This window comes from Brachyhypopomus gauderio, unplaced genomic scaffold (genome assembly GCF_052324685.1).
Source record: "Brachyhypopomus gauderio isolate BG-103 unplaced genomic scaffold, BGAUD_0.2 sc69, whole genome shotgun sequence".
Classification (NCBI taxonomy): domain Eukaryota; kingdom Metazoa; phylum Chordata; class Actinopteri; order Gymnotiformes; family Hypopomidae; genus Brachyhypopomus; species Brachyhypopomus gauderio.
In genome coordinates, this window is record NW_027506890.1 from 236,283 (window position 1) to 264,119 (window position 27,837).

At 42.5% G+C, this 27,837-nt stretch overlaps 1 protein-coding gene across 3 annotated transcripts; it reads left to right on the top strand.

The window, feature by feature from the left end:
* Positions 1–9,865: 9,865 nt before the first annotated feature.
* On the top strand, positions 9,866–12,749 carry mc3r (melanocortin 3 receptor). 3 transcript variants are annotated; one of them, XM_076989695.1, is made up of 2 exons: positions 9,866–11,504; positions 11,618–12,749. In XM_076989695.1, the coding sequence occupies exons 1-2, from the start codon at positions 10,662–10,664 to the stop codon at positions 11,759–11,761; spliced, it is 987 nt and encodes a 328-aa protein (XP_076845810.1). In that variant the 5' UTR covers positions 9,866–10,661; the 3' UTR covers positions 11,762–12,749. The 3 variants fall into 3 exon arrangements, with proteins under 3 accessions (XP_076845810.1, XP_076845809.1, XP_076845808.1); XM_076989694.1 differs by having other exon boundaries at positions 9,867–11,507; XM_076989693.1 differs by having other exon boundaries at positions 9,872–12,749.
* Positions 12,750–27,837: the final 15,088 nt, after the last annotated feature.

Genomic DNA, 27,837 nt, shown 5'->3' on the forward strand with positions numbered 1-27,837 from the left:
AAGCACACATATTATGTTAAACTGCATAGATCTTATTTTGCTTACAACACAAGTAAGCAATTGTATAGTTAGAGATACGATATTTGATAGTTTCCCTTCACGTCCCAGTGGGGAGACCTGAGGTCAACCCAAATCCCACCTATTCTCCATCTTGTAGCTTGCATCTCAGTTGGAGACATTCCCAGGCAGTAGCCTGCCTGGTTCACAAACATGAACCAGGCTGTGATGCTGACAGGAGAGACGGACTGCACAGACTAGCGTTTTGGTGTTTAGTTACAGTTCCAACGGCTGAAGCACCAAAGTTGATGAAATGGAGAATCCAGACCCAAAATCAAGACAACATGATGGGTCAATAACCAGGAAAATTCAAGAAACAGGAAATTGAATCACAAAGAAAATGTAAATGTAAATGTGCCATATTTTGTCAATTATGATTTTTCACCGCAATCAAAATTTGTCCTCCGATTTTTACCCATCTGTGCAGTTAGAACACACACACACAGAAACAGGAAAACAGTGCTTAATACATGATGGCAATGTAATACTTTGCAGCAAGACACGGAACAGATTGGTATAACTACAAAGAGGTTAAACGTGTTAAATACCAACAGCTGTGGACACCAAGCTCAGAACGAATTCAGTGGTGCAGGACTAAAACACAAACAAAACCACATGGAGGCACTTACAGGTAAACAAACAAATTGGGACAGTGGCAAAGAAACTAGAGAATATGACCGAGGACTCACACTCTGACGCAGTTAACTGACCCACACACTGACATCATGCATGTGGGTGCCTCGTACCTCCTGCATAAAGATCCCACCCTAGACAGCTGCCTGTGGCACCCAGTCAGAAATCCCCACTCTGGCAACCAGAGGTCCTCATCATCTGATTTCTAGTCATCATGGTAACAGCTGTTACTCATTTTACACTCATCACCTCCACCCAACAGAGTCTGGTGTAAATCTCACCTATCAGGCCATCTCCTCTCTGAGACCGATCTCATCCCCGAGACCAGGATGACGACTCGCTGTCACGTGATTGCATAAGAAATTAAGCATGTCAGATCACGAGATCACTCCTCTGCGTTCGCCCCCTACTACAGAAATAGTTCACTATATTGTGTCAGCTAATGGTAAATAGTACACTGTTTCTGTGATAGTGAGCAATTTTCAATGCAGAGATGGGTTATATTATATTGTATATATATTTTTAGCAAACATCACATACAGTCGTATGCATGGGCGTGGTAGTGGGGGGAAAAGTGGACCTGACTACCCAGGGCCCGAGTAGGGAGAGGGGCCCATTTTACTCATATGCCTCGTTTACTGGCATTTATAGGGGCCCACTGACATTGAGAGTGTACAGGGCCCAGAATTTGCTGCAACGGTCCTGGTCGTATGCAAAAGTTTGGAAACCTCTTGCCAAACGGAGTTTAATTTATTATATATATCGTATTTTCCGGACTATAAGCCGCTACTTTTTTCCCCACGCTTTGAACCATGCGGCTTATAATAAGGTGCGGCTTTTCTGTAGATTTTTTGTCAGGGTGCAGAGCAGAAAGTGAATCAGGTTGTAGGTCAAAGTTGTAAATCAAAGAAGAAAGTGCTCATTTTCATTTAGCACATGCAAGCAGCAGGCATGACGGAGAATTTATTTCAAACCAACATGTGTAGAGTGGAGTAGAGTAGAGTAGAATTTATTGTCATTGTACATGATACAACGAGATTCTGAGTGGTACCTCTTAGTCACATAACAAGATTAAAAGAATAAAAACAGTGCGAGACAACATGTATACATAAAACATTTCACTAGTCTGTCGGGACAGATACTGATACTGGTTTGTATCAGCAACATGGTGTAGGTGAGGCAATTATGGCATGATGGTATGACTGTTTTGATTATGTGGCATGGTATAACATATAGTGTATTTACATTATGTATAGTATTAAAGTATTATAACTAAACTAAAAATATTAATAGCAGCAATACAAGTTTTGGGTGCAAAGTTGCAAGTGAGAGAGTGCAATAGTGCTTATATTAATAGTGTAGTGCAATAGGTCCTAAAGGTTTGGGTTTGCAGGGGGAGTGATGGATGTTACAGCTCTGGGAAAAAAAACTGTTCCTCAGCCTGTTTGTCTGGATTATTATTGTCCTATATTTTCGTCCTGAAGGTAGAGGAACAAAGAGATGGTGTCCTGGGTGGGTGGGATCCTTGATAATGTTGCTGGCTTTTTTATGAAGGCGGCCAGCATACACAGAGTCCAGATCTGTGAGTGGACTCCCTATGATTCTCTGCGCTGTTCTGACCACCCGAGTCAGGTCCTTTGTCTCTTGTATTGTACAGCTGGAATACCATACAGTCATGCAGAGACAGAGGACGCTCTCGATTGTGCTGGTGTAAAAGTTCACAAGTAGTTTTGGGGTGAGTCCAGACTGATTTAGTTTACTCAGAAAGAAAAGTCTTTCATGAGCCTTCTTTATGAGGTGTGAGGTGTTTAGAGTCCAGGTGAGGTCAGCTGTGATGTGGAGTCCGAGGTATTTAATGCTGTGCACCCGTTCCACTTCATCTCCATCTAGGAGTAGAGGGGTGTGTGCGGTTCTTTTAACTGTCCTGTAGTCCATGATGATTTCTTTAGTTTTGGTGGTGTTCAGAGCTAGGTTGTTGTCTGAGCACCACCGTGCCAGGTGCTGAATCTCCTCTCTGTAGTGGGTTTCATCGTTGTTGGAGATGCAGCCTATCACTACGGTGTCGTCGGTGTATTTCATAAATGTGTTGAAGGCAAGGATGGGGCTGCAATCATGGGTGAAAAGTGTGAAGAGGACTGGGCTGAGCACACAGCCCTGCGGTGTACCAGTGGGACGATGTGTGGGCCCCTATTCTCACCACTTGTGGTCTGTTAGTGAGAAAGTCCTTGATCCATGAGCACAGTGAGGGGGACAGTCCTAGGTTGTAGAGTTTGGCCACCAGCTTGTGAGGGATTATTGTATTGAGCGCGGAGCTATAGTCGATGAATAACATCCTGACATATGTGTCAGGTTGCTCCAGCTGAGACAGGCCCGTGTGGAGTGCAATGGAGACGGCATCCTCTGTGGAACGATTCCCCCTGTAGGCAAACTGGTGTTTGTCCAAGCTGAGTGGAATACTGTCTCCAATATGTTTCAGGATGAGTCTCTCAAAGCATTTTGCGATCACAGGGGTCAGAGTAACTGGTGGGTAGTCATTGAGACAAGTTATTGCAGACTGTTTAGGCACAGGTACAATGACAGATGATTGAAGGCAGATGGGGACTACAGCCTGCTGTAAGGAGATGTTAAAAATGTCCAGAAATACACCTGCTAATTGGTCCGCACATCATTTTAGTGCTTTGCCTGAAACCTTGTCCGGCCCCGCATCTTTGGAAGTGTCTATCTACCTCAGAGTGGATCTCACCTGATGGTGCTGGAGAGTGAGATGTGGCTGCTGCTCTTCAGGTCTCGGGGGCTTGGCCAGTACTCCGCCTTCTTGGGTATCATAGCGTGCGAAGAACTGGTTCAAAGTGTCAGGTAGTGAGTGGTCGTAGCTGGGCTGCTGGTTGTTGCATTTGTAGTCTGCCATGTTTCTGATGCCTCTCCACATTCTACGAGGATTGTTATTGTTGAATTGCTCCTCTATGCGCTGTTTGTACCTGTTTTTTGCCTCCTTTATGCCTTTCTTCAGGTCTCTTCTGGCACTGCTGTATGTCAGCATGTCACACGCTCTATAGGCAGCGTCTCTGGCCCTAAGCATGTCCTAACTATTTAGACATAATACTGCTGTAATACTGCGAAGTCGTGGTCAGAGGTGAACTTGACAGGGTATAGCCAGTGTGTTTTTTATTTAAAATAATTAACACCCTTGAGCCACTGTGTCTTTGGACATAGATAATGCCGTGCCGTTTGCTGTGATGGATAATTAAAGTCTAGCTCATATTTATGCATAGAAACGTAAATCGACAATATAATCTGTAGCGTCTTTATACGGATAAACGAGGGGAGTCGGAATTTGGCAAAACACCGGCTGAAAGATAAAACTGTCGCACATGAAATGCTACAGGCACCGTTCAAAAACTGATCAGTTCAGTTAAATGCATTCAGTTCAGTAGATATATGCGACTTTTAACCCGGTGCGGCTTATACAACATTTACCATTTTCTATAATCCAGAAAATACATGTATTGTAAATAAAAAGAACGGAGTAGAAAGAACGTAACCATTTTTGACAGTGGCATTTAAGCACATGTTAAACACATCCTATGGAGAAAACCACACATAGATTTTTTGGTTTGATTTTGAAATTATATTGCTGACGCTAGACACTCAGAAATTATATTGCTGACGCTAGACGTTTACGAGATTTGTCTGGTAAACGACACGTTATATTTCAGTGCAATACCGCCCCACGCCAGTAGCTGGCGATCCAGATAATACAGGACCTCCTCTCTGGAACCTCAATAGGTCCCACAGATGAGCTAAGTGTCAGAGGTGAGATATACGGCCAAATCCTACTCCCTCCACCACTTAATCCCCACGCTTGCACACGTTCAATGTCAAGTATTTCCAACCTTTGGATACAAATACGGAGCAGTTTCCTTCTTCTGTGCTCGTGTGTTTTGACCTCGTTCAATTTTTGCCTTTCTGGGATTTGACTTTTGCCTGGCTTAACTGGCCTTGGTTTGCCTGTCTCCTTTGTGCCGCTTCCTGTGTATGTGTGTATGAAGTAGAGGGATTTATATATATATATATATATATATATATATATATATATATATATATAAACTGATATTCTGCCCTTATGTCATGCATTATATCATGCAAGTATTGCTGAATTCATTAAGCATGCAGAGTGTGTCTCTATCACAATGCTGGATTGTCTGGATTACTAACCTGGTTTGTTATCATTCTCTCTTCTCTCTCTCTCTCTCTCTCTCTCTCTCTCTCTCTTTGGTTTACCCCTTGTGTATTGTTTGCCTCTCTGGATTATATTTTCATTGGGCTTTAAACCTGGACTGTATTTTGAGTTTTGGACTCTGTTTGGACATGTCTCAAACTTCACACCTTTAACGTAGACATAGGTTACTGACTTCTTGCTTATTATAAATAAATCTGCTAACTGTCACATTGTGGTACAAACAGGCAGTACAAAATGATGTGGGACTGATGACTGGTGAGATGGATCCATCTTGATAAGCTCTTTGCTGATATTAGGAGCCCCTTGTGTGCTCGTTCAGGGTTTTGCGTGGGTATTCTATCAAGACTATGGCATTTTGTTTAAATGCCACACTCGCATCTCTGGTGCTTGCTACCTACGCAGCTTTCCACTACTCTTAAGAGTCAGAGAAGTGAAATACATAGAGATGTTTTGTGGTTTTTTTATTTTTATTTATTTATTTTTTTTTGCATTGACAGTGTTGGTCACAGTTTGCACCTCCACTCCACATCTACGCCCTCTGGAGGACAATCGGTTAATTTATTCTTAGCACACTGAGCACTGAGCCAGTCCCTCTGCTCAGGGGAGACGCCCACACACAGCCACGCCCTACACACCACCCTCTGCCCTATTTATGCCCACAGGTCCCAGCAACCAGTGCAGCACATTCACAGAGGAGTGAGAGTGTGAGAGCTCTCTCTCTGCTGGATCTTTTCTCAAACCCTCAGCGTTTTCCACTGGGCTGCTTCACTTAAGCGCCGTTGCGCGTTCTGAGTTGTTATCGTGCGTCACGGCGCTTCTTTGCTCTTCCTGTGTTTTTTGCCTTGAGACATGGTCAGTAAAGACCCTCGACAACTGCTCCTCCGTTTCCTCCTGCGTTACAGTTCTGAGCGGCGTCCGCATATGTACTTTTCCTTTTAAATAATGATAACATCACTAAGAGTAGTGCCGTAAATCAGGTGGTAAATAATCACCGTTTTCTGTTTTATCACCAAAGCCACTTGAACCATGTCAACTTGGCCTATATTATACCGATTACTATAAATATCTGTAAAATACAGATTATTATAAAGTGCCAAAATTACTGAATGGATGCTTAAAGAACAGGCAAATCAGAGCTAAAGTGAGCTGGTTCATTAGAGATACAAGGGCATGTGCATAAAATTAAAGCAGGTGAATGATTTAGCTATCATGACCCAAAGAAAACGCACATTATTATGGATTATGTGTCCATGAGTGTGTGTGAATTCTGGGTACTCAGACAAGGTCAGATTCTGCTTCTCCTTGACAACAGAAGAAAATGATGAGCTTATGCCATGACACCAGTGTGTGTGTGTGTGTGTGTGTGTGTGTGTGCTCACCCATGCATGTTCATACTTGAGAGGGCTTTTAGTATCTGAGGAAAAACAAAAAAATATCTTTTTTTTAACCTCCATTTTCATTACTCTTGTTTTTGAGATTCTGATATACAAGCCATATTCTTCATTGCAGCCTCTCATTTTGGGGTCCTTGGTAAATGAGAGTAGTTCCTGCGCAGTCACTGCTCCCTTTCCTGTGGCTCTAGTTGCTTGGTGACGCCAGACACACTTTCGTATTTATAACAAATGTCTCACTTCAAGTCACACATAACAGTTCTATTATGAAGGAGCTGACAATTAGCTGAAAAGTTTAATCAGAACCTAAAGCAGTGTAAAAGCTAATTGGAGCTGGTGAGATCTTCCATGAGGTAGGTTGGAATACTCTGGGTCTAGACTGAAAGGTTTTGTCCTACAGTGGTATTCAATACAGGTTTGTTGTAGGACAACAGGTTCTGGAACTTCCCCGCCCAATACTGCTCCAAGCTCTTATGAGATGTGGCACCAGTGTGTTATGTGAGGTGGGGCACACGTGACACCAGTGTGTTTTGTAAGGTGTAGCACACATGACACCAGTGTGTTATGTGAGGTGTGGCACACGTGACACCAGTGTGTTATGTGAGGTGTGGCACACGTGACACCAGTGTGTTATGTGAGGTGTGGCACACAAGACACCAGTGTGTTTTGTGAGGTGGGGCACACGTGACACCAGTGTGTTATGTGAGGTGTGGCACACAAGACACCAGTGTGTTTTGTGAGGTGGGGCACACGTGACACCAGTGTGTTATGTGAGGTGGGGCACACAAGACACCAGTGTGTTATGTGAGGTGGGGCACACAAGACACCAGTGTGTTATGTGAGGTGTGGCACACAAGACACCAGTGTGTTATGTGAGGTGGGGCACACATGACACCAGTGTGTTATGTGAGGTGGGGCACACATGACACCAGTGTTTTGTGAGGTGTGGCACACGTGACACCTGTGTGTTATGTAGGGCTGCACCTAACGATTATTTTCTTGCCGATTAATCTAACGATTATTTTTTCGATGAATCGATTAATTGAATAGTTGTGATTTACCTACAATTATAAAAAAGAGAAATCCTCAAGACGAAACCGTGTCTGCATTGACAGGCTATAATGTTAGTTTAATCTATTCTCTTACCGCTACCCGGCCATTAAAGTAGACAGAAAAATATAAAATGACCGAATAACAATCTTGCATAACTATAGTATGTTACCATAACAGCAACAGTGCAGAAATTACGTTTTAACACGTGCCGATATAGAGAGTTAGCAAAACAACTTGAAGTGAATACTACAATGTATGAATGTGAATGTGCTAATTTACGATTACCTAAAAACAGAACGTACGGTGGTGTTTCGCTGCTATCTTGATGAAGTGCTCCGGGATGCTTGCGCTTCAGGTGTTCGTGCATAGCAGTCGTGCTGCTGTGATAAGCCATCTCCATTTTGCAAAGCTTACATAGCACCACGTTGTTCGGTCTCTGTCCAAAATAGTCCCAAACTTTAGATGCTCGTGTGCGAGTTTTTGTAGCCGCTGCATGCTCCCCAGATAAAGCCATGGTTTTAGTGGGCGTGGCCATCTTTGTGGCGTCGACGCACGTTTTTGCAAATCGACATGTTTTTGTAGTCGATTATGTCGATAACGTCGACGCGTCACCCCACCACTAGTGTTATGTGAGGTGGGGCACACGTGACACCAGTGAGTTATGTGAGGTGGGGCACACGTGACACCAGTGAGTTATGTGAGGTGGGGCACACGTGACACCAGTGTGTTATGTGAGGTGTGGCACACGTGACACCTGTGTGTTATGTGAGGTGGGGCACACGTGACACCTGTGAGTTATGTGAGGTGGGGCACACATGACACCAGTGTGTTATGTGAGGTGGGGCACACGTGACACCAGTGTGTTTTGTAAGGTGTAGCACACAAGACACCAGTGTGTTTTGTGAGGTGGGGCACACGTGACACCAGTGTGTTATGTGAGGTGTGGCACACAAGACACCAATGTGTTTTGTGAGGTGGGGCACACGTGACACCAGTGTGTTATGTGAGGTGGGGCACACAAGACACCAGTGTGTTATGTGAGGTGGGGCACACAAGACACCAGTGTGTTATGTGAGGTGTGGCACACAAGACACCAGTGTGTTATGTGAGGTGGGGCACACATGACACCAGTGTTTTGTGAGGTGTGGCACACGTGACACCTGTGTGCTATGTGAGGTGTGGCACACGTGACACCTGTGTGTTATGTGAGGTGTGGCACACGTGACACCTATGTGTTATGTGAGGTGTGGCACACGTGACACCTATGTGTTATGTGAGGTGGGGCACACGTGACACCTGTGAGTTATGTGAGGTGGGGCACACATGACACCAGTGTGTTATGTGAGGTGTGGCACACGTGACACCTGTGTGTTATGTGAGGTGTGGCACATGCCTAACAGTAATACAAATGTCATAATAATAAAGGCACTGGCTGGCAAGACCCCACTTGCCTAAAGAGAGAATTATTTCACATATCAAACCTCCAAATTCTGCCAAATCACATGCTGCTGCTGGATTGGCTGGGTTAAAACAAAATGTTCATTTTGATTTGCACGACTCCATCAAACCCATCACTTAGACTGGAGTGATGGTCTCACTGCTGGATCCTTTTTTTCCCAGAAGGTAGCCAATAGTAATCAAGTATCATGCACTATCATGCAGGGCAGTCATGGCCTGGTGGTTAGGGAACTGGTCTTCTGACCGGAGGGTTGTGGGTTTGATTCCCAGACCTGAGCCCATGACTGAGGTGCCCCTGAGCAAGGTCCTTAACCCTCAATTGCTCACTTGAATAAAAATGAAATAAAAATGTAAGTCGCTCTGGATAAGGGCGTCTGCCAAATGCCATAAATGTAAATGTAAAAATGCACTTGATTAATAAATTGTATGCTGTTTATTATAGCTTAAACTCAAATGCTCAAGCGAAAAAACTGTCAGCTGTGGGAGAAAATAAACAAATGCATCTTACATGACTAATGAAATATGCTCCTGCTTTGCAGACAAGACTGACCCTTCAAGATTGTGGCATACAGTTTTTATGACTTCAGCGATACAATCACACAAAAACTGTAACAGTAACTGTTTTTAAGGAAAAGGAATCCATTGCCACCAGAGTTGCCCGGTTTGCAGTTTTCCTGCCAAATGAAAATGCATTTTTTATTCCATAATGAAACGGCAGTCAGAGGTGAACCTGTAAAGAAAGCGTGGTGTTTTTGGGCTACTTTAAAGTTTTATCTCATGGCCACATCCTGACTCATGCTCTCAGCTGGAAAGGAAAAGGTACTGTGTGAAGGGAGAGGGAATGAAAAAAAGTGCTATTGAAAATGCTCTGAAAGAACAAGGATGTGACAGCTTCACATGGTCTCACATAGCAGCATAAATACTACTGATAACAATAATAACTGCAGTATATCATGGTATACTCAATGTGTTTCCAGACACTTCCCACATAGAAAATCAACATAACGGTAAACTAGTTTATTGGCTGTTTCTGTAATTGCCCTTGATAACATATTCTAGATGTTTTTCCATGCAAAATAGCCCTGAACCACATTTCCATGTGAGATCTTTTTTTCTGGGCTCTTTTTTTCGTCCTTGGATGTAGCTATAACAGTAAGACCAAAAGCAAGGAAAGCAAGACATTCATTCTTACAGTAGTCATGGTCAACAGTGTGTGTGTGTGTGAGTGTGTGTGTGTGTGTGTGTGTGTGTGTGTGTGTGTGCATGCGCGCGCGTTCACTAAACAGTACCGTGCATAGCAACCTGTTCATGACATCGAGTGAAACCTTCAAATCAACGTTAAGAATTTAACGTGGATGATGTCCAACGCCTACTTGTTTTCTTTTACCATTCATGTTTCTCTTTCTCCCACTGTTTTCCTCTCTCCGTCTCTCTCTCTCTCTCTCTCTCTCGCTCACACATGGACAGGGAGGGAGAGAGAGCTGTATCGAGTGCACCCACTGTCAGCAGCGGCACCAGGTAGTGTCATTCTGCTCCGGCTCTCCCAGCAAAGCCTACGTGGGGACTTCAACACTACATCAGATGATTCATTCAGCCACATCTCTCACCCTCACCTTCTAATGCCAATCTCACTCTTTTTTACAGACATCTTTCCTGATTGTTGTTGTTTTTTTAGATTGTTTGTGTTCCAGCTCTTCTCTTCATGTGTGCTCTTCACACATGTTTACTGTTTGAATTCTCTCTTTCCAGGCCTATCCCTGCTCTCTTTTCTTCTTGACTGAGTTTTTCTGCCACTTTTTTCTCTTTTGTTTTTGTTCCTTTGGCTCCCAATGAACGGATCTTACCAGCAGGTGCCCCTCCTGCACGACAGCTCTCAACTCAGCCTCACGGAGCCAGAACCCAGGAATGGAACCACACCACCATGGCCATCTAACAGCAGTACCGTCCCCGCTCCACTGGGGGCACTGTGCCAGCAGGTCCAGATCCAGGCAGAGGTTTTCCTCACCCTTGGCATTGTCAGTCTCCTGGAGAACATCCTGGTCATTTCTGCTGTTGCCAAAAACAAGAACCTCCACTCGCCCATGTATTTTTTCCTCTGCAGCCTGGCAGCCGCAGACATGCTGGTGAGCGTTTCCAACTCCTTGGAGACGATCGTGATCGCGGTTTTGAGAAGTAACCTTCTACAACTGAGTGACCACTTTGTGCGGCTGATGGACAACACCTTCGACTCCATGATCTGCATCTCCCTGGTGGCTTCCATCTGCAACCTCCTCGCCATCGCCATCGACCGCTACGTCACCATCTTCTACGCGTTGCGCTACCACAGCATCGTGACCGTCCGCCGTGCGCTGAGGGCCATCGGCACCATCTGGCTGGGGTGCATCGTCTGTGGTATCGTCTTCATCGTGTATTCCGAGAGCAAGACAGTCATCGTTTGCCTGATCACGATGTTCTTCGCCATGCTGGCGCTGATGGCCACGCTCTACGTGCACATGTTCCTCCTGGCCAGGCTCCACGTGCAAAGGATCGCGGCACTGCCCCCGGCGATTGCTGCCGTCGGCAACCCAGCACCACGGCAGCACACCTGCATGAAGGGCGCGGTCACCATCACTATCCTGCTAGGGGTGTTCGTGTGCTGCTGGGCACCCTTCTTCCTACACCTCATCCTCCTGGTGGTCTGCCCGCAGCACCCACTCTGCCTGTGTTACATGTCTCACTTTACCACCTACCTCGTCCTCATCATGTGCAACTCCGTCATTGACCCACTTATCTATGCTTTCCGCAGCCTGGAGATGAGGAAGACCTTCAAGGAGATTCTTTTTTGCTTCGGCGCTGGCTGCCAAGCTCTGGTGTGCGAGAGAGAACAGGAGATGGAGACGGAGATGGAGAGGCAGACGGAGAGACAGCAGGAAGAGGAGAAGGAGAGTGAGACGGAGTGAAAGGAGGTAGAACAGTGAGAGACAGGGTGAAGTGGGGAAGCAGACACACAAACAGCCTTGATCTGAGAAGGGATTGGGTGAACCAAAATGTGAGGCTTTACGGGATATACAGAATGAACAAATGAAATGGCTCTCTAGGAAAACATACGCATACAAACATGAGTAAGCCTGATATTCTATGAAGTGATAATTTGCTTAAAACGGAAATAGAGAACCATTCTATTAATAGATTTGTGAAGAATGTGTTTGTGTAATTTCTTAATGGATGCCTGTGCTTTCTATAAAGTGACTGTGCATTTGTAAAATGCTCTATAATACATTCATCAGATCTTATGCAAAGTGCTTTGGGATTTTCTTTCCCACTAAATGACATACAACTGTGATATAGCTGTACAATCCACATTTGAGTATTGCTGTAACCTTCTGTGCTGGTTAAGGATTCAGAACAAACTGGATATTTGAGGAATGACAAATCTTTTCTTAAAAGAACACTATGTCAAACTATAATTTGCTCATGTGTCAATGGGTGACACAACTCATGTGTCTGGTCACATATCTTTTAACAATGTTACAGTAATCTTTAATCTAACCACTGCACAAAAAGAAATTTAATTCCTGTAAAGTTCTGTGAGCCATGTCAGTAGTTCATACCTACTAGTGTAAATAGGATTCTATTTTTGGTCTATTTTTTATGCACATAGTACATGGCCTTTGAGCCAAATTGCAGCATACTGTAGACAAAGCTTATGACAAAATGATAAAAAACGTGTTTTTTTTTTTCTTGAGTGGGGAGGAGTTGCTTTGTGAGGAAAAACTTAAAAGATTATAGTCCATTTCAGTGTTCTATGTATTTGTGAGGTCTGTTTGCATTGCTATTATATGCATCTAATCTGGTATGTATAATGTAAGTGTGTATCTTATCTTGCCAGCTAAAACAATATAATATTGTATTATGTATTAACAAAAACAGGAATATGATTCCTGTGATTCCACCAATTCTACTTCTTAATAAACATAAACTGTGTTAATCTGTTGATCTGTGGATAGATATTAATCCTTCTGTTCATTAAGAAAAAAACAAAGCCAAACATATGAAAATAAGTCTATAAAGGGTGGCACTGACTTTTTGATCTATTTACTAGGAGTTGAGACATATATCCTCTTATATTCCACTATATGAAATAGGCTATTTAAAATGCATTTACACATATTTACACCTATAGCAAGCATATATTTATTACATGTCTTGTGATGGACAGAAACTAATTACAAATGCCTAAGGAAACAGCAGTGTCAAAGACTCTGAAATGTATATAATGTATGTATGATTCTACTTTAACAAAATACAGCATGTGTATTCGTGCTGCTCTACACGTCCGTGTTCTAAATCATATAGTGAACATCAGGCAGCCATTGGATTCAACATTCACTAGATCGATAAATAGATGCAGGCTGACAAATCGATAACCCCAGTCTTTCACATCCTCATCCAGGTGCATGCCTTCAATGCTTATTCCCAGATGCAGGGACATATAGAATTTCTAGCGTGGCCGCTGGTACTGTGGGTCTCATGTAGAAGCTCGAGTATTGTATGTCACTATTGTACTGCAATGATAACTCCCTTCATCGACGGCGACGCGAGTGGATGTGAGCTTTATGGACGCCTAAGAATTATTAGTAAATGTTTTGTAGCAGTAATTGTGTTTTTGATTGAATCTATTGAGGGACGTGATGAGACGTGTAACGCGAATAGGAGGCGGCCACACATGCTGAGAAGAGCGAGCTTTGTTATGGGCGAATCCATTAGAAGAGTCGTGTAAGCGGTCCAAGGTCGTGTCGGCGAGCAGCCAGGAAACGAAACAAATCCAAGACTCGAATAATGAGTCTTTGTTTAATGAATAATGAAACAAAGATATAAACCAAATAAAATTTACCTTGAGCACAAGGAAAAGAAAAACAATAACCGTCAGTGGAGTTAATACAGTAAAGCGTAACATCTGATCCTATAATTTTGAGGGATTGTCTTAATAATTAATAAAAAATAATAATTAAGGTAAAAATCAGCTAATATAAAGGTTTTATTGTTGGATTAAACAGAAATATGAGGTGAAGTAATACAATATGTAACGTTGGCAGCAGGGGCGGTTTGTTCATTAGGGCGATTGGGCGACGCACCAAGAAAGGATGAAAAGGAAGTTTTTTTTCTCTCTCACATTCTATCACGGTATTTAATTAGCTATGGCTGTTCTGGACAGCGTTTCTTGCCTCTGAATGCCATTGTCCAATCAGCGTTGAGGTGCATTCACTGTAGTACCGATTACTCTCATGTTAATTTTTTTTTCTAAAGTGTAGGCGCTGCAATGAATGTCTATGGGTTGCGGGAGGGCTTGCCCTTACGTGTTTGGGTCAGACGTAACGTAGGGAAATTAATCTGCTCAACACGGCCACAAGTAGTAGGTATGATGACAAAATTTTCAAACAGCCCCAAGCTTTACAAGAATCACATATCTGGACAGAGCTGAAATATACCTTTAAAATGATACCTGGATTTTGAAAATTGGTTGAGAATTGATAAAGTTATGATATTTATAATATCACGTATCACATTAAAATATAATACATTAATTACAATAGAAGTCGTGTGAATGAAATTCACTTAATCTAATTCTAATTAATCATAATTAATAATTAATCATAATCATAATCTAATTCGAAGTGATGTTAACTATATTACCATTTAACAACAAGTTATATCGGAAAACAATGAGATTAAACTACACAACACTGGTATCAGTACCGATTTCAAGAAAACACTGTGGGAACGAGTTAAACCTAGACGCCGCTTTTAGCCTAAAGTTGCTAGCTACCGTGACGTGACAATGTCAATCATGACTACTTATTTTCCGCGGTCTAGTAAAATACTTTCGCCTGCACGGATTTCGATTAAATTTGGTCAGTATTGAGATAAAAGCTGTATTTTTAGGTCCACATATATTTCGATGGTGTCCAGAGCGTTGATGAAGAAAACAGACCGCTTGAAAACAACAAAGTATCTTATCGCTGGTCTCCCGACCTGAAATCGCCCCAGAGTTGACTATAAATAGTGCCTGATGATTGGCTGGGTTGTGCTTAACGAAGTCACAGTAGTATTCAGGAAAAATCATACACCTGCTAGGCGGTGAGGAGTGATGTTATATGACACCCTTACAAAAGTACAACGTAGTTTGGAACACATTACTGAGCCAGAATTTTTCGCATCGAACGTTGGTTCATCAGCATACCTACAAGTAGCCTACCCGTCGCTGCAGAATCAAAAGTCCAAGGGGTGGAGCTGGATCTAGATCCAACTCCTCCCACCGTCCATAGTTTCTTTTGGTCGGTCCAGGGGGTGGGCGGAGCTGCATCTAATCCAACTCCTCCTACGTGACGCTTACGTTTTCCGACCAGGTAATAGAAATCCAATAAATTCACCCTTTTACTGTTTAAAGATCAAAATGTTCTTTGAATGTTATTTAAATAACACAATACACGTTTTTTTAAGTTTACAAGAAAACGTAAAAGTGGACAGGAATAATGATCTGTGATTGCCCAACATAATAAAGTACAGTACATTTCTTAAATATGTACTATTTCATTTTTTTTTACCTTTAATAAAAATTACTTTTTTTCGTTAGGACGGTATACTTCAGGTGTGCAGAATGGACAGTGGTATTTACTGCAACATGTAGTGCACTGCACAACTGAAAGCGTCTGTCCTTTTTTCAAAACTGTGATATGCATCTATAGATGGATGGAAAAATATAAATAGCATTATATTAGTTGTGAAGTTTTTCAGTGAACTGGTTAATGAGGATCATGGACCGTTACATGCACACACTACTGAATAACCCCCCTTGACGTGTCCGTTGATCTACAGTGAGTCCAAGAAGTATTTGATCCCTTGCTGATTTTCTTCGTTGGCCCACTAATAAAGACATGATCATTCTATACTTTTAATGGTAGATGTATTCTTACATGGAGAGACAGAATATTAAAAAGAAAATCCAGAAAATAAATCTAAGGAATATATATTAATTGATTTGTAGTTCATGGAGTGAAATAAGTATTTGATCCCTTAGTATTCATTAGCAGTTCTGGCTTTTACAGACCAGTTAGACACTCCCAATCAACTTGTTACCTGACCTGAAGCCACCTGTTCTCACTAATCACTTGTGTGAAAAACACCTGTCCACAGAATCAGACAGATCACACAGATTTCAAGTCTCCAACATGGGTAAAACCAAAGAGCTGTCACAGGACCTCAGAGTCAGAATTGTTGACCTTCACAAAGCTGGAATGGGCTACAAAAAGATTAGTAAGGTGTTGGATGTGAAAGTAACAACTATTGGTGCAATTATCAGAAAGTTTAAAGAGTATAACATGACAATCAACAGACCTCGGCCCGGTGCTCCAAAGAAGATTTCGCCTCGTGGGGTGGCAATGATGCTGAGAACGGTCAGAAATCATCCTGCAACCACTCGGCAGGAGTTAGCAAATGACCTGAAGGCAGCTGGGACCACAGTTTGCAATGAAACAATTGGCAACACTTTGCGCAACAATGGATTCACATCCTGCAGTGCCCGAAAGGTACCCCTGCTGAAGAGAGCACATGTGGAGGCGCGCCTCAAGTATGCCAATGATCATTTGAAAGATGAACCAAGTTATTGGGAGAAGGTTTTGTGGTCAGACGAGACCCAAATTGAACTTTTTGGCCTCAACTCCACCCGCCATGTGTGGAGGAAGAAAAATGCTGCCTATGACCCCAAGAACACTGTGCCCACCGTCAAGCATGGAGGTGGAAGCATAATGTTTCGGGGGTGTTTCTCTGCCAAGGGTACAGGGCTACTACACCGCATCACTGGGAAGATGGATGGAGTCATGTACCGCACAATCCTGAGGGACAATCTCCTCCCCTCTGCCAGGGATCTGAAAATGGGCCGTGGTTGGGTCTTCCAACATGATAACGACCCTAAACATACAGCAAAGGCAACAAAGGATTGGCTCAAGAAACATCACATTAAGGTCATGGAGTGGCCCAGCCAGTCGCCAGACCTCAATCCGATCGAAAATCTATGGAGGGAGCTGAAGGTCAGAGTTGCCAAGCGACAGCCCACCAACCTTCATGATTTAGAGAGGATCTGCAAAGAAGAGTGGGCCAAAATTCCCCCTGGTGTGTGTGCTAAACTTGTGGTTAACTACAACAAACGTCTCACCGCTGTGCTTGCAAACAAAGGCTTTGCCACTAAGTATTGAGTGTGTTTGGCAAGAGGGATCAAATAATTATTTTCCTCATTAAAATACAAATTAATTAAAATATATTCTTTAAAATTATATTCTGGATTTTTGTCTTGATATTCTGTCTCTCCATGTAAGAATACATCTACCATTAAAAGTATAGAATGATCATGTCTTTATTAGTGGGCCAACGAAGAAAATCAGCAAGGGATCAAATACTTCTTGGACTCACTGTATATGGACGTGTCCATGCTGTACCAAACAGCACAACCATTACAAATTTTAAGTAACTACAGCAAACACGAATTAATTTAACAGTTTATGTCCAATATGAAGAACACAACATACATAAGTATTTTAATACATCTGTATTCTGTTTAGCTAACCACTCGTTTTCTAACATCAGTTTTTACCGTCACTTACTTAGACACCTAGATTAGATAAACTTAATAGTGGTTGTTCGTGCAAACAGAAATAGTCAGATTTAGTATAATCACCAAAGGAAACTAGTTACTAGCATTAGCGAGATAAAAACTGGTTTATTATTAACCTACTTTCACATTCCTGATTGTTCACAAATGAATGGCATGTGAGTAAATAAGAATAGCAATTTAGGATGACAATGGTGATTTGAAATGGCTGATCTGATACAACTGTGTAGTGCAATCTTCAGACCAATGAAAACACGATGGTGGGAGGAGTTGGATCTAAGATCCAGCTCCACCCCCTGGACTTTTGCTTCTGCAGCAATGGGTATCTCCACAGCCAGCGTTTCATTAAGAGAAGTGCCATTCTGTCGTCTTAATAATCAAGATAAACTAGCAACTAAGGAATTAGGGCCACCGAGACCAAATTTCAACATCAAACAAGTGAAGTGTCTACAAAGGGAGGAAAATAATATAACTGAGGATTTTCAGGAAACTGGTATGAAGGGAAAACATGGCTAGCAGGCTGTGATGTAGCTCGCGCCCCCGCTCTGCTTTCCCTGCATTCTGTTCCATCCTTAATACTGTTGCCCATTTATATTCTAACACCTAAACTAAAATGGTGTCTGAGGAATACAGAAATTATTGTGAGTGGGAAAGATTCACTTTATTTAATTAATGGTAAATTTGGCCTCTCTCCATGTTTAAAGTTGTTTGTGAGGGCAAATTGAGAGATGACCATCTCAGTTAAATGTTCAGTCATTGTAGAGCTTTAACCAAGATGAACCAAACTCAGTTTAGGAAAAATTGAGGCCTGTGTAAGAGATATTAAATGCTGGATGTCCCTAAACTTCCTCCAACTTAATGAGGACAAAACAAAAGTTCACCTCCTGGGCCCTAAGTCCTCAAAACAGAAAATTCCAGATCTAATGCTTAATCTCGCAGACTACCCCATTACACCTGGCACAGTAGCCAAAAACCTAGGCGTCATACTCAACTCTGACCTATCATTTGATAAATACATAGATAATACTACTAGGATAGCTTTTCTACATCTCCGCAACATTGCTAAGTTAAGAAATGCATTATCACAGGATGATGCGGAAAAATTGGTGCACGCCTTTGTTAGCTCCAGATTAGATTGTAACTCACTACTGTCAGGATGTTCAAATAGGAATTTAAATAAACTTCAAATAGTTCAAAATGCCGCAGCCAGGGTTCTGACCAGAACTAGAAAATTTCAGCATATCAGTCCAGTCCTATCAGCCCTGCATTGGCTCCCAGTTAAATTCCGTATTGACTTTAAAATTCTTTTATTAACTTATAAAGCATTGCACGGGCTTGCTCCTGAATACCTTCAGGAACTTATTTCCTATTATGAACGCACACGTCCACTAAGATCACAGGGTGCTGGTCTTTTATTAGTTCCAAAAATTAACAAGGTAACAGCAGGGGGAAGAGCCTTTTCTTGTAAGGCCCCCCAGCTTTGGAATGATCTTCCTAAATGCGTCCGGGACTCTGACACAGTAACAATCTTTAAGTCTAGGTTGAAAACCCACTTATTTAGTTTAGCGTTTGATCATTAATATCCCCCCTTAGATAAAGGTACAGATCCAGGGGTTCATAGACGAAGGGTTTTATGGTAGACTGGGGCGCTGGTGCTGTCATCCTGTCACTGCTCGAGGTCACTCAAGTTTGTTGACAGTGCAGTGGACGGATGTCATGGTCTCAGGATGCCCCCAACCCTATGTTAACTTCTGGTTCTGCCTTTTTTTTAGCTAGGCTGTAATAGTTTAACTTAATGCCGGAGTTGCTGCCACATTCCAGAAATGTTTATAATTTCACCTGTCCTGTATATGTCCCCATGCAGCGCTAATTTTCCCTGTTTCATTTCTCCACATGGCTGCCCGCCTGCTTGAGGAATGATGAGATGAGGAGACCAGCGATCCTCCTGGGCCAGCCACCTCCTGCCTAACCGGATGCCTACACCATGATGGACATTATTACATCTTTTTCCTTTTCTTTCTCTTCTTTCTGTATAAATTGCTGTTGTTGTCATGGTGACCGGTGTCGGCCAGAGGAGGATGGGTTCCCCCCCTGAGTCTTGGTTCCTCTCAAGGTTTCTTCCTCATGCAAAAAACTAGGGAGTTTTTCCTTGCCACTGTCGCCTTTGGCTTGCTCACTGGGGGCTAGGACCCGGCACTTGTAAAGCTGCTTTGTGACAACAACTGTTGTAAAAAGCGCTATATAAATAAAATTTGATTGATTGATTGATGATATTTACAAGATATATCGGTGCACAAATACTGTACAGTCTATAATGTAAAGAGAAATATATATTTATCATTATATTTTCATTGGTTAAGTCATTGTTTTTTATTTACCCACTGAAATGGTCACCTTGGATGTCATCAAAACAATTGCCCCCCCTGAGATATTTGTCAGAGGCTGCCACTGGTTGGCAGGCAGGACGAGGCGAGTGCGTCGTGTCCAAACACACTTTTATTTAACATAGAATGTTGTCGTACAATAGCGCACTTTACACACTTTGCACGAACGCACAAATAGATAAACTACATCAACCCCAAGTGATCACGAGACGAGCGACAGGTGAGACCGATGAACACACTCACTTACAATCTTCACCCACGGAAATACATATATGGACATAACCAGACGCAGACGACATAAACACGCGCCCAAAAGGAGGGGTCCAGAGCTGTTCCGTGTCAGAGCCCCCATCATGGGCCCGCTACTCCCGGAGCATCCAGCCTAGCTGGAAGGCCCCAAACCTACACCGACGGGCAGATCTGGAGCCGCCGGAACAGCAAGCCTCCGGGAGTCGTCATCCCCAATGGCGAGGCCTGCCACGGAGTCCTTTAGAACACCCTCCCTGGGAAGACAGGGGAAAACACATTAGACAACACTGGCACGTTCACGAACACACACGGGAACATGAAACACAAGAGGCACAAGAAAGAAAAGGGGATTAGGAAGAAACACTGGGATAGACACACACACAGGCACAGGCACCCATGAAAACAGGCATCCCACATGTAGGAGAGTGGCCAGGGGAGACAACCCCCTTAAAGCCACAGGCAACTCTATAGGCAGAGTCCCTCCTGTCCTCGGACTAGCTCCTCCACCACGTGCAGCGCCGCTAAGTGCTTCAGGGGGTTGCACACCAGCAGTCCTCACGGTGGACGCGCTTTTAGTCCCTCTAGACGCCACCGAAGGACACACCTGCTGATGCACATTAGGCGCTCCTCTGTGCACCTCGGGAGGGACCCAGAATATCCTTGGCGACTCCCTTGCGGAACCAGTCCCCGGTTGCACCTCCTGAGACCGCGCAGATGTATCCTCTGCCGTATCCATGGTCATCCTCCACTGAGGCCTCCGCGCTCTGTGACATAGCCTCCTTCGGGGATTGGCACAGCGAACAGTCCATACTGCTCTACTCAGAGGGGGAAAGAGGAACATCCTCTGACAGACACCCCCTTCCTGACTTCACGGTCACGTCCGAGTAGGGTTGCAACTGTATGAGATTTTCACGGTATGATAACCGTCTCAGAAAATACCGCGGTATCACGGTATCACAGTTTGTTACATATATTATTAAAAGATACACTGACCCTTAAAGAAATTACAACAAAAGGTTTTTTTTGTTCAGTGAACTATTTATTGTAGAAACCTGGAACTATTGTATACAAAATGTCTCCTTTAAAAAAATAAGCTGTACACCTTTTTATATAAATACTGCAAAATTTGAGAAACCTAAATCATGGATTTCAGTAGGCTTACAATTACTTAAGTTTAAATTATTTAATATCTGATAAACTGAGCCTGGGTCAGTGTCTGCTGATCAACAACTGTTGTAAACATCCATTTTACTGCCAAGTTGGAATATAAAATGTGTCAGGTAAATGTTTGTTCCAGTTTTTGAGGGGTGTTTATACTACCACATATCGTTTCAGACGTATGAATGCTTCCGCCATTCGCGGAGGTTCGGAGATAACCATCACTGCAGAAGCAAAAGTCCAGGGGGTGGAGCTGGATCTTAGATCCAACTCCTCCCACCATTGTGTTTTCATTGGTCTGAAGTAATTGCACTACGCAGAGTTGTATCAGATCAGCCATTCCAAATCACCGTTGTCGTCCTACATTACTATTCTTATTTACTCACATGCCGTTCATTTGTGAACAATCACGAATGTGAAAGTAGGTTAATAATAAACCTAATGCTATTAACTAGTTTCCTTTGGTGATTATACTAAATCTGACTGTTTCTGTTTGCACGAACAGCCACTGTTAAGTTTATCTAATCTAGGTGTCTAAGTAAGCAACGGTAAAAACTGATGTTAGAAGACGAGCGGTTAGCTAAATGTTGTGTTCTTCATATTGGACATAAACTGTTAAATTAATTCGTGTTTGCTGTAGTTACTTAAAATTTGTAATGGTTGTGCTGTTCGGTACCGCATGGACACTTCGAGGGGGATTGTTATTCAGTAGTGCGTGCATGTAATGGCCATGATCCTAATTAACCAGTTCACTGAAAAACTTCACAACTAATATAATGCTATTTATATTTTTCCATCCATCTATAGATGCATATCACAGTTTTGAAAAAAGGACAGACGCTTTCAGTTGTGCAGTGCACTACTTGTTTCAGTAAATACCATGTCCATTCTGCACACCTGAAGTGTACCGTCCTAACGAAAAAAGTAATTTTATTAAAGGTAAAAGAAATGTACTGTACTTTATTATGTTGGCAATCACAGATCATTATTCCTGTCCACTTTTACGTTTTCTTGTATACTTAAAAAAAACGTGTATTGTGTTATTCAAATAACATTCAAAGAACATTTTGATCTTTAAACGGTAAAAGGGTGAATTTATTGGATTTCTATTTCCTGGTCGGAAAACGTAAGCGACACGTAGGAGGAGTTGGATTAGATGCAGCTCCGCCCACCCCCTGGACCGACCAAAAGAAACTATGGATGGTGTTGGATCTAGATCCAGCTCCACCCCTTGGACTTTTGATTCTGCAGCGACGGGTACTTGGAGGTTCTTGCGAGGTGTGCGGAGTCGCGCGCTACGGTCACTCGCGAAAGTATAAACCTAGCTTATTAAGGTCCTTGCTTTCACTGGACGTGAAAGACGCCATTGATTTACATGCGTTCATTTTCACATTCTGACGTGCCTGTTTTTCATATGTTAAAACCAGACTCGGTGTGAAAGCCTTAAAATAGAAATCTCTATTGTGAGGATCATTGATCTATATTACTGGATTGGATATCACGTGACTTAGCATGCGCCGCGCAGGTGCCATTACTATGCATTGAGTCGTGCATTGAGGAGCATCCATGGATGGACATAAAAATGAGATCTAGCAGACAGTCACGTAAGGAAAACCAAAGAGGGACATAAATTGTCAAAACTACGACAACAAGATCACAAGATCAAAGAGTATCACATTTCACAGGTCAGTAAAACAATTTTTCTAAAAAAAAAAATGGAGATGAGGGATGTTGACTGTCCATGCTAGCTTGATTTTGATAACGCTATGTCGAGTAAACCCACTTAAAAACAAGTTTTCTGTTCCAACAAATTACAATGTATTGTTAATAATATTGTTATCATGTTAGGATAATGTTGTAAATACGATGTTCATTAAAATTATCTCTAAAACTGTTTTACTGGGACCGATGTTCAGTCCAGTTGGCATTATGTCCCTTAACTGTATGATAATTTCCGCCCGCTGTGGCGACACTAGCTGTTGTTAGCATACCACCGCTAGCTAGTTTCAATTCATTCCTTTGATGTCCTCGTGCGCGTTGTTTACATATTCCGCTCCCGAGGAACACGGAGCTGTGAACGTTATTTTGTTTGGAACCTTATTTTGCTTAAGAAGTTATCTAGTACATGTTATTGTTTATTGCGTTTTTAAAGCTGTACTGTCGTCTCAATTAATTTTTTTTTTAAATAGCAGTTAATTAGGAGAGGAAACAATATTTTTTTGGGGGGAGGGGGGTTGGAAGCGGGCCCAGGTATAATGGTCACTGTTCGCTACTGCTACCCAACACCTCATCATCACCACTGTTCCCTCCACCAACATCTCCATTTAAATCTGCTCCAATAACCACTCTCTCTTCTTTAGGAACATGCAAAACAACTTCATCTAACTCTCTCCAGAATTCTTCCTTCCCCTCCACATTACAACCTACCTGAGGAGCATAAGCACTGATGACATTCATCATCACCCCATCAATCTCTAACTTTACACAGATTACCCTGTGACTTACTCTCTTTACCTCCACTACACTCTTACTGAACTCATCCTTCAGGATTACCCCTACTCCATTTCTCTTCCTGTCTACACCATGATAGAAGAGTTTGAAGCCACCACCAAGGCTCCTGGCCTTGCTTCCCTTCCACTTGGTCTCCTGTACACACCGTATATCTATCTTCCTCCTCTCCATCGCATCAGCTAGCTCTCTCCCTTTACCTGTCATAGAGCCCACATTCAACGTACCAACTCTAACCTCCACCTTCCTGCTCTGCCTCCTCTCCTTCAGTTTCAGCACCCTATTCCCTCCTCCCCTCCTCCTCCTTGTCCCAACAGTAGTCCAATTTCCGCTAATGCCCTGTTGGACCACAGCACCAGTGTCACCAGGGTCAGCACCTTCCTGACGCAACCCTCCCTATTTATCCAGGCTTGGGACCGGCACTAAAATACACTGGTGTGTGCACCCTAGTGGCTAGGTTAACATACTCTGCTTATGTATATTATATAAATTTGTTTGATCTGTAGTATGAGATCTGAATTTATTCAGATGTAAAATGCACAAAATAAAAATATGTGAAAATATATGAATTATAGTTTGCTACAGACTGAGCAGAGAAAGTTGAATTGCGTGCGCGTTTTAGTTAGTGTGCACGCTAAAAATGTCTTTTTTCACATTTTTTTCCTTCTCGATTTCATGATGGTGCTCATGCGACAAGCAAATTTGCTTCATCTCTTCTTTTGCGCGAGCTTTGACAAGGGGTGTTTTTGGCACTTTGGGGGCAGAGTCATGGGTGGCAAGTTTAATGTTCGAACCACTTAACACATCTCTACAAAAATCCATGTACATGTTAGTAAAACGTATCATAGGTATTACGTGTTAAGACTGTCTATTTACTTATATTTATAAGTTAGATCAGGGATGGGCAACTGGCGGCCCGGAGGCCGCACATGGCCCTCGTCCTCACTCAGTGCGGCCCGCAAATAGATCAATAATAATTTAATAATTAAAAGAAAAAAAAAACCGATAGAGCAGGACTTTTTTGTTCTTGTCACATAGGGCTACGCCCCCTCTACTCGCTGTCACTCCGGTGTCCCTGTTCGTCGTTGGTGTTGTTCCTTGCCCGGTTATCCCACCCTGCGTGTCTGTTGCCCTGGTTTCCTGCCACGCACGTGTTGTCATTGTGTTCAGTTGTGTCTAGTTTAGTCCTGTGTACTTGTATCTCTGTGTTTCGTCCGTTGTTTGTTATTTGTGGTTTGTTCGGTTTTGTGGATTATCTCTGTCATCGCTGTTCTGGTATTTTCCGTCTCCGTTGTGTTTCTCCGTTGTGAATGGCTCTCCTGTTACGACTCCTGCCTGTCCTGTTGACCACTTGGACGGCTCTCCCGTTTTGACCCGTGCCTGTACAAACGACTTCGCTTATGGAATTCCCCTTATTAAATCTCGCTCTTCTCAGCATTTGTGTCCGCCTCATCGGAAGGAGTTCAAATTCCTTTTTGCACTTTTTTATTAAGCAAATGTTTTGTCTTTGTTGCTTATTAAGGACATGTTAATGCATTTATATGCAGAAAATAGATGTATGTTGGTGCAATAAACATACAGATCTGAATTCATTTAAAATGTGTTCTTATTGAGAATAATTTGTAGTGTCTTTTATATCCAATTATTTGAAGTGCGTGGTCATGTGGCCTCCAATAATAGTGCTGAAAAAATTTTGGCCCTCTTTATCATGGAAGTTGCCAATCCCTGAGTTAGATCAACCCAAATTTTACTTTTAACCTGGAAAAAAACACTCAAGCATGAAAAAAGACAGTTTGAGCATGCGCACTAACACAAACGCACATGCAATTCGGCTTTCTGTGCTCGCGACGGTCACATTTACACTCACAAGTTAAATATTTACACTCGCGAGTTGAATATTTATGCTCACGAGTTGAATATTTACACTCGCGAAATGTGTTTTTGCACCCCCTAGTTTTTGCACAGAACTGACTCCATACTACATCTGTTTGCAGAAACAATTAGATGCTGTACTCGCTCCTGAACTGCCCAACACAATACATATATTCATACGACTTAAACAGCCAATCAGAAATAATTAAAGAAATAGCTCTATGTCCAGATTTATTTAAATCAAATGAATCTGAATGCCAAACTATGTGTTAAGAACCTGGGTGTCACCTTTGATAATGAGCTCAGCTTCAAATCACACATCATGACTACATGCTTATTTTCACCTTCGAAACATTGCTAAGGTCCAAGATATGCTCTCTCCTGCTGACAGTGAAAAACTTGTCCATGCATTTATCACATCAAGGCTAGATTATTGTAATGCTGTTCTATATGCTCTCCCAAAGAGCTCTATTTCTCACCTACAGCGAGTTCAGAATGCTGCTGTAAGGGTTCTGACCCGCAGGAGAAAGAGAGATCATATTACACCTGCACTCCACTCACTGCACTGGTTACCTGTCAGGTTTAGAATATATTTTAAGGTTCTAGTGATGGTTTTTAAATGTCTTCATGGTCTTGCTCCTCCTTACCTCAGTGAAATGATAATTAGATATGTCCCAGTCAGGTCTCTAAGGTTTTCAAACAGTAATTTACTAGTGATTCCTAAAAGCCGATTAAAGATTGGCAAGGGTGCTTTTAGCCACTATGGCCCAAAGCTCTGGAACTCTCTTCCTGAAGAGCTCAGAGGCATTTCATCCCTTCACAGCTTCAAGAAGAGTCTCAAAACTTTCCTCTTTAGATCTACTTTTAGTTAAACTTCTCTCTCCTCAGAAGAAACTTATTGCAGAGGTTGTGACTTCTCTCCTGGTACGTGTATACACAGGCGACGCCAGACGCAGTTCATAGGGAACTGTCAGGATCAGGGGATCTAACTCGACAAGAGTCGAGAGGTTTGGCGGTGGGACTCCAAGGGGGGGTATACAGGTGGCACCATTGGTGGTTACCAGGCAGGGTAACTGAGTGATTGGGAGTTTCACCCTCAGCTGGGAGTCGAGCACCAGGTGGCCGCGCATAACTGTGGGCTGTCGAGCACACAGTTCGCAGAAAACCAGTGAGAGTGAAGGTCATGCTCTGTGTGAGTGTGAGTAGCTTACTCTGTTCTAATTATTTTAATAGTTTTTCCGATTATTATTATCTTATTTACTTTACTTTTTGACTTATTTTATTTAGTTACATTTTATGTTAGTTTAATATTTATTTTATTACATTATTATTATTATTTTATAATTTGTATGTTTCCTTTTTATCTTTAATTTCTTTTAACATTTTCTTTTTGTCTTATCTTTGCTTCCTTTTTGTGACGGGTAGGGTGAGCGAAAATAAATGGAAGCGATCCTGCCAAGTCTCAGGGAAATAGGATGGTTTAAAATGTAAAGTGCGCAAACCAAAACCCGTGAACTGATCCGAATTAAGGATATAATAACCAGCGGTCAACTGGTACAAAGACAAGACATATATAGACGAACAAACGACCCTCAGGTGAGACGGATCGCGGGCTCCGCCCACCTGAGGGACGAACACAACGCCACACCCACAGGACAAGCTGCTGCTGTAGACGGGGGCGACCAGTAGGGGGCCGCCGTACCGTGACACTTTTAATATTTCTTTTAATTTATTCTGTAAAGCACTTTGAGTTGCATGTATGTATGAAAGGTGCTATACAAATAAAGATTATTATTATTATTATTATTATTATTATTATTATTACACCCACCAAAGAGCTAAACATTTGTGTGATTGGTTCAGAGAGAATGGCACATGCAGAAGATGTTTAACTGGGAAACGGAGCTTGAAAATCTCTTGCTGTCACCATCTGAGAGAAGCCATCCATGCAGCCATCGACTGGCCCCATCTGGGCCACTTGTTGCACTCCCAACAAGTGGATGTACATACTCATGTGATAGCGGCAGGGATGGAACAAGAGGTGAATTTGGTTGTGTAGACTCTTTACTCTCATATTACTCTGATATCAGATACTCTGATTCTGTGATATTAAATAAATACTACTTAGGGGAGATTAGCTGGTCTTCTCAAGTTCTGTAGTCACTTCAATATGGAATGCAAATGTTCTCA